The 7,345-nt window shown below is 34.1% G+C and overlaps 1 protein-coding gene across 1 annotated transcript; it reads left to right on the forward strand.

The window, feature by feature from the left end:
• The first annotated feature begins 11 nt into the window (after nt 1–11).
• Nucleotides 12–6,551, forward strand: lrrc10 (leucine rich repeat containing 10). Its single transcript, XM_048158161.1, has 3 exons — nt 12–149; nt 773–2,404; nt 5,341–6,551. Exon 3 carries the CDS (start codon nt 5,350–5,352, stop codon nt 6,175–6,177), a length of 828 nt encoding a protein of 275 aa, XP_048014118.1. The 5' UTR covers nt 12–149; nt 773–2,404; nt 5,341–5,349; the 3' UTR covers nt 6,178–6,551.
• The last annotated feature ends 794 nt before the right edge of the window (nt 6,552–7,345 follow it).

Here is a 7,345-nt window from a genome sequence, read left to right on the forward strand (position 1 = left end):
GAGTCTCTCTTTTTATACCTGAAACAGTTTCATTTGATTTTATCTGATATTTTGCACTTATGGTATTTTATAATAATATTTTGTTGTCTGCCATTTAACAAACCCAGCTTAGAATACAGAAAATCTTACGAGTTTGCAGCCGTGTGCAGGTAACGTATTAATAATTCATAATTTGAGGTGTAAGAGAGGTTTTCAAACTTTAGTTATGAACTTTATGCTGATAAGTGTATAAGGCCTCCAAAGCAGCAAGTAAATAACAAATAACGTACAGTCAGACAGTCATTATCACAAAATACAGCCATACAGTGTGTTGTTCTAACACATTAAAGGTGTTTCTTTAAATAAAGTTAAGCTAAGACACCGTTTTACTCATAAATACAAAGCCACTGCAGCAGAAGCACCGATATTATCATTTTATGTGATGAAAATGCATTATTATCCTATTTTTATCTACATGACCTTTTGTAATATATGCTTTTATGTAGCAACACACATATTTGTGTATATATATATATATATATATATATATATATATATTGTCTATATTGTATATAGGCTTCCTTTCTTTGTATATTTTTTTATGTAAATGTCATCTAAACTTAAATCTCTGAATCTTGATGTGTACTCCCTCAACCACATAGAACAGCCCATAAAATAAGTGGTTAAATAGTCCTTGGAGGTTTATGTTGAAAGTCTACGTTTTAAATCACATTTAGTTGTGATCACTTAACTGACTTGATCTCATTTCTCAGTTTCTGTCTGTTCCCTCCAGTGTGAAGTGGTGCTCAGGCCTTTCAGACAGCACTTGAGGGTCCTCGATCATAGTCTAAATGACTGGAGACCTTTGATGGACCACTAAATAGCTGAGCCTTGAGTTATGAGAAGGATGACTGGGAGGGTAATATCAATATCATGTAAGTGTTGCATTTACTCAGAAGTGATTTGCTACTTTTGGATAAGTGAGCAACATTCATTTTTGATAGGGAGCAAAATGAAAGTTTAGAAAATGATCAAGAAACAGTTATGTACATGTGTGATCTAATTTTTTTTAGTGCAAAACCCTTAAAAAAAAATAATCGATTTTAAAAAACTAATTTTTTAAATTAAATTAGAATTTTGTTTTTTAAATTAAATTTTAAATTTGTTTGTTTGTTTGTTTTAGGATAAAGTAAAAAAAATGTCAGCGGGATAAAACTGTCTTTATATTATAATGCATAATAAAAAGAAAGAATTTCTGTGAATTTATTGAATAGAAAGCTTTATTAAGAAGTTTGGCTTTTGTTCATTAACTTTTACATTGAAATTATGTTTAAAACTTTACGAAAATATTAAGAATTCAAATTTTAAGAACAAATTTGACTGTATTTTACAGTAAAACACATTACCACACATAATATGTAATTTTACTGTAAAATACTGTAAAAATTTATGTTTTTGCAAGTAAAAACTATGAATTACCATATAATTTACGGTCAAAAACAGTAAAATGACATTCCCAGAAATCCCTGCATTACACAACTCATATGATTATATATTTTTTTGTAAATAATTTGGTTTCTTCTTATTTTTTGTATCAAAAATGTACATTAGTGTGTTTTGTGTTACATTTTATGTTATGTAATTAATGTTTATTGCATTATTTTAGTGTCCTATGTTACCCTGATGGTGTTTTGTCTTTGTACATATGACCACCGTCTATGTTTTATGAAAAGGCAGCTTATGATGAACTCTGATTCATCATGTGGCTTTCTATTGTGCCACCTGTGTTGTAGTGGTGGTTAACGTTACATTTAAGTAGGTATTTTAACATATGATTTAATGAAATGTACTGTTATAAGCAAAACATACAGGGATCCTGTAAAACTGGACACATTGTCACAGTACTTTTACTTTTTTAATTTAATGGGATATTTTTACTATATATTATAATCAGTTTGATTATGGAAAAAAAGCTCTTTTTTATTTCCAATCTTACTCTTAAACTTTCCAAACCAAATACTGTGACATGCCATGTGATGTTGACAGCCTCAGTTGGACCATAACTGGGGGAGTCTTATCTTTGGGGTGGTGCACTCAAGTGGTCTCAGTTATGCAGAGGGTCCTGACTGAGATATAAGCGCTTAAATAGAAGGTCTCAGATGACCCTCAAATTCCTTAATCATTAGACACCTTTAGGCTTATCACAGCTCCCGGTCAGCTCCACCTTCCAGAGCTGGAAGAAATCATTTAGCCGGAATGGGGAGGAGCATGCTGGATGTCATCTCTGGTGCTCTCGGCGACTGGCAGGGCAGAGGTGTCAGCAGAACACAGGAGCATGAAACACCATACTGTCGCCCATTTTGCACTCTCAGTTTTGTGACAAAAAAGCTCGATGGTAAATGAACATCTACATTTCGGCAACCTGGTAAGGAAAGAATATTTACATTTTTATTTTGTCTTTTCATTGCGTCATTCATATGTCTGCACTCTTAAAAATAATGGTTCTTTATTGGCATCGATGTTTCCATGTTGAACCTTTAACATCCATAGAACCTTTCCAATGCACAAAAGGTTCTTTATAATGGACAATGGTTCTGTAGATTTTAAAAATGTTCTTCACATTTAGAAAAAAAATGTTGTTTTAAGAACTAGTCACTGAAAGGTTCTTTGGGGAACCAAAAATTATTGTTCTTTATTGGCATCTAGGGTTCCATGAATAATCTTCAACATTCATGGAACCTTTCCTCTACAAAAAAAGGTTCTTTATAGTGGAAAATGGTTCTGTAGGTTTTTAAAATGGTCTTCACATTTAGAAAAATTGTTGCTTTAAGAACTATTCACTGAAAGTTTCTTTGGGGAACCAAAAAATGGTTGTTCTTTATTGGCATCTATGGTTCCATGAAGAACCTTCAACATTCATGGAACCTTTCCACTACACAGAAGGTTCTTTATAGTGGAAAATGGTTCTGTAGGTTTTTAAAATGACCTTCACATTTAGAAAAATTGTTGTTTTAAGAACTATTAATGAAAGGTTCTTTGGGGAACCAAAAATGGTTGTTCTTTATTGGCATCTAGGGTTCCATGAAGAATCTTCAACATTCATGGAACCTTTCCACTACACAAAAGGTTCTTTATAGTGGAAAATGGTTCTGTAGATTTTAAAAAAAAATGACCTTCAAATCTAGAAAAAAAATGTTGCTTTAAGAACTATTCACTGAAAGTTTCTTTGGGGAACCAAAAAATGGTTGTTCTTTATTGGCATCTATGGTTCCATGAAGAATCTTCAACATTCATGGAACCTTTCCTCTACAAAAAAGGTTCTTTATAGTGGAAAATGGTTCTGTAGGTTTTTAAAATGGTCTTCACATTTAGAAAAATTGTTGCTTTAAGAACTATTCACTGAAAGTTTCTTTGGGGAACCAAAAAATGGTTGTTCTTTATTGGCATCTATGGTTCCATGAAGAACCTTCAACATTCATGGAACCTTTCCACTACACAAAAGGTTCTTTATAGTGGAAAATGGTTCTGTAGGTTTTTAAAATGACCTTCACATTTAGAAAAATTGTTGTTTTAAGAACTATTAATGAAAGGTTCTTTGGGGAACCAAAAATGGTTGTTCTTTATTGGCATCTATGGTTCCATGAAGAATCTTCAACATTCATGGAAGCCTTCCACTACACAAAAGGTTCTTTATAGTGGAAAATGGTTCTGTAGGTTTTTAAAATGGTCTTCAGATTTAGAAAAATTGTTGTTTTAAGAACTATTCACTGAAAGTTTCTTTGGGGAACCAAAAAATGGTTGTTCTTTATTGGCATCTATGGTTCCATGAAGAATCTTCAACATTCATGGAATCTTTCCTCTACAAAAAAGGTTCTTTATAGTGGAAAATGGTTCTGTAGGTTTTTAAAATGGTCTTCACATTTAGAAAAATTGTTGTTTTAAGAACTATTAATGAAAGGTTCTTTGGGGAACCAAAAATGGTTGTTCTTTATTGGCATCTAGGGTTCCATGAAGAATCTTCAACATTCATGGAACCTTTCCACTACACAAAAGGTTCTTTATAGTGGAAAATGGTTCTGTAGATTTTTAAAAAATGACCTTCAAATCTAGAAAAAAAATGTTGCTTTAAGAACTATTCACTGAAAGTTTCTTTGGGGAACCAAAAAAATGGTTGTTCTTTATTGGCATCTATGGTTCCATGAAGAATCTTCAACATCCATAGAACCTTTCCACTACACAAAAGGTTCTTTATAGTGGAAAATGGTTCTGTAGGTTTTTTAAATGACCTTCACATTCAGAAAAAAAAAAAAAAATGTTGCTTTAAGAACTATTCACTGAAAGTTTCTTTGGGGAACCAAAAAATGGTTGTTCTTTATTGGCATCTATGGTTCCATGAAGAATCTTCAACATCCATAGAACCTTTCCACTACACAAAAGGTTCTTTATAGTGGAAAATGGTTCTGTAGGTTTTTAAAATGACCTTCACATTCAGAAAAAAAAAAATGTTGCTTTAAGAACTATTCACTGAAAGTTTCTTTGGGGAACCAAAAAATGGTTGTTCTTTATTGGCATCTATGGTTCCATGAAGAATCTTCAACATTCATGGAAGCTTTCCACTACACAAAAGGTTCTTTATAGTGGAAAATGGTTCTGTAGGTTTTTAAAATGGTCTTCACATTTAGAAAAAATGTTGTTTTAAGAACTAGTCACTGAAAGGTTCTTTGGGGAAGCAAAAAATGGTTGTTCTTTATTGGCATCTATGGTTCCATGAAGAATCTTCAACATCCATAGAACCTTTACACAAAAGGTACTTTATAGTGGAAAATGGTTCTGTAGGTTTTTAAAATGACCTTCACAATCAGAAAAAAAAAAAAAATGTTTTTTTAAGAACTATTTAATGAAAGTTTCTTTGGGGAACCAAAAAATGGTTGTTCTTTATTGGCATCTATGGTTCCATGAAGAATCTTCAACATCCATAGAACCTTTCCACAACACAAAAGGTTCTTTATAGTGGAAAATGGTTCTGTAGGTTTTTAAAATGACCTTCACATTTAGAAAAAAAAAATGTTTTTTTAAGAACTATTAATGAAAGGTTCTTTGGGGAACCAAAAATGGTTGTTCTTTATTGGCATCTATGGTTCCATGAAGAACCTTCAACATCCATGGAGCCTTTCCACTACACAAAGGGTTCTTTGTAGTGAAAAATGGTTCAGATTTTTTAAATGATTTTCACATTTAGAAAAAATTATTGCATTCTTTTGATGCCAATAAGAGTGTATATCATTGCTGTGGAAACCTCCTTTTGGAACCTTTATTTTTGAGAGTGTACCCTTGATTTATACCCTTATTTTGTGTCTCAAGAGACCATGAATGTGGACCGAGAAGATGGGAAATGTCGTGCGGGGTGCCGTGGCCTTCATGCCCTCCGAGAGATGTCAACGCTTCTTAGTAGGCGACTTGAAGGAGATGCCGCTTGATCGTACTCTAGACCTGAGTAGCCGGCAGTTACGTCGCTTTCCCATCAGAGCTTCTGCTTTCAATGAACTAGTCAAACTCTATCTGAGCGACAACCACCTGAGCAACCTGCCGTCAGAGCTGCGAAACCTTCAGAAGCTCCAGCTTCTAGCCTTGGACTTCAACTGTTTCGAGGAGCTTCCTCTGGTTGTATGCAGCCTCGTTCAGCTTAACATCCTCTACCTCGGTAATAACCGACTGTACTGGTTGCCGAAGGAACTGCAGCAACTCACCGAGCTTAAAACGTTATGGCTGGAGACCAACTGCTTCTCCAAGTTCCCTCGAGTAATATGCGAGCTTCCCAACATCAAGACCCTTCATTTGGGCTACAATCAGCTACGTAGTTTACCCTCAGAGCTTGGGCGACTGGAGGAGCTGCGCAGCATCTGGCTAGCAGGCAACTTGCTAAATGACTTCCCTCCTGTGCTGCTGAAGATGCATTACTTGGAGGTGATTGATGTGGACCGCAATCGCATTCGCCAGTTTCCGTCGCTCGCCTACTTAAGAGGCTTGAAGCTCGTCATCTACGACCACAATCCCTGTGTTAACGCTCCCGTGGTGGCTGAGGGCGTGAGACGGGTAGGCCGCTGGGCCGACAGCTCTGATGATGAGGAAGATGAGGGTGATGGAAAGGTTGCCAAAGCAAGTGTGAATGTCCAGGGATCACTGGAAGACAACGAGTGAAGAAGATCTGTGAGGAACCCTACAGCAAACAGCTATATGATACAAAGAGCATCATGATACTGACGAATATTAGAATCTGATAAGGAAAACTGCTGAAATACTGAGATGCTTGTGAAAAATGACAATTATTGCTCTACAAATGTAGTATCTTTTATAGTTAGCTATAGCTATAGTATATATTTTATAGTACATTTTTTAAATTATTTAATTGTAATTAATATAATTAATTATATTCATAATAAACAATTAGGGCATATATATAATAGATATTAGAATTAAAGTATTTATATTTATGAATTTAAATATATTAAATATTTATGGTAATTTACACCTATTTTTTCTGCCATTTGTAACACAAATATTTAAATTAAAGGAAATCAGCTTTCTTGACATGAAATGTGTCAAAGTGATTCACTACTGCCCTTTTCTTTCTTTCTTTCTTTCTTTCTTTCTTTCTTTCTTTCTTTCTTTCTTTCTTTTTATGATGTTATTTATGGTTGGTACTTCATTTCAGTGTTTTTAAGTATTGGCAACATTTCTTCTAAGTCGCAGCCTAAACATTTTCTGTGGAAAGTAATCTCGGATTTCAGTCAGACATTAATTTCATTTAATCAACCAGATTTCTGAATCTGTTCAGTGAGGTTGGCCATGTCAATGATAAATGGTACAATTCTAACAATGTGCCCCTGTTCATAAATAATGCAGGTTTCCTGTAACAGATTCAGGTCTCCATTTTGATTTAAGACTCTTAATAGGTTTTAATCATCCTCTATAGTGCTCCTGCTCTGTAATATTAAGTCAAACAGGACACTATTCACTAGATTCAAAGGTTAAAAATGTGTGAACAAGTCAACAAAGGATGACAGAATACTTATAAGCAATCGTATATTTTGATAGCATAGCCTATAATTTACGCATTTACAAAATAGAACTTGTCAGTTATAGTTTCACATGTAATTTTCCAACCTCTCTGTGAATGCAACAAGAATTAGAACACATTTTCATGCACCTTAGCAGTTAAGAATCTGCATGGGAGCCAAATGAAGTCAAGTGTAGAGGGTGATAATATTTTGCTATTGTGTATTTAGGCTAGTACACAGCAAAATCCTCCGAGTTAAATCAACTCTGCTCAGAGAACATATGGTCCCTATCTACATAGAGTTTAAAT

This window comes from Megalobrama amblycephala, linkage group LG15 (genome assembly GCF_018812025.1).
Source record: "Megalobrama amblycephala isolate DHTTF-2021 linkage group LG15, ASM1881202v1, whole genome shotgun sequence".
Taxonomy (NCBI): Eukaryota; Metazoa; Chordata; class Actinopteri; order Cypriniformes; family Xenocyprididae; genus Megalobrama; species Megalobrama amblycephala.

Excerpts from the sequence above, each read along its gene's own strand:
- lrrc10 (XM_048158161.1), top strand. The coding sequence starts at position 5,350 with ATGTGGACCGAGAAGATGGGAAATGTCGTGCGGGGTGCCGTGGCCTTC.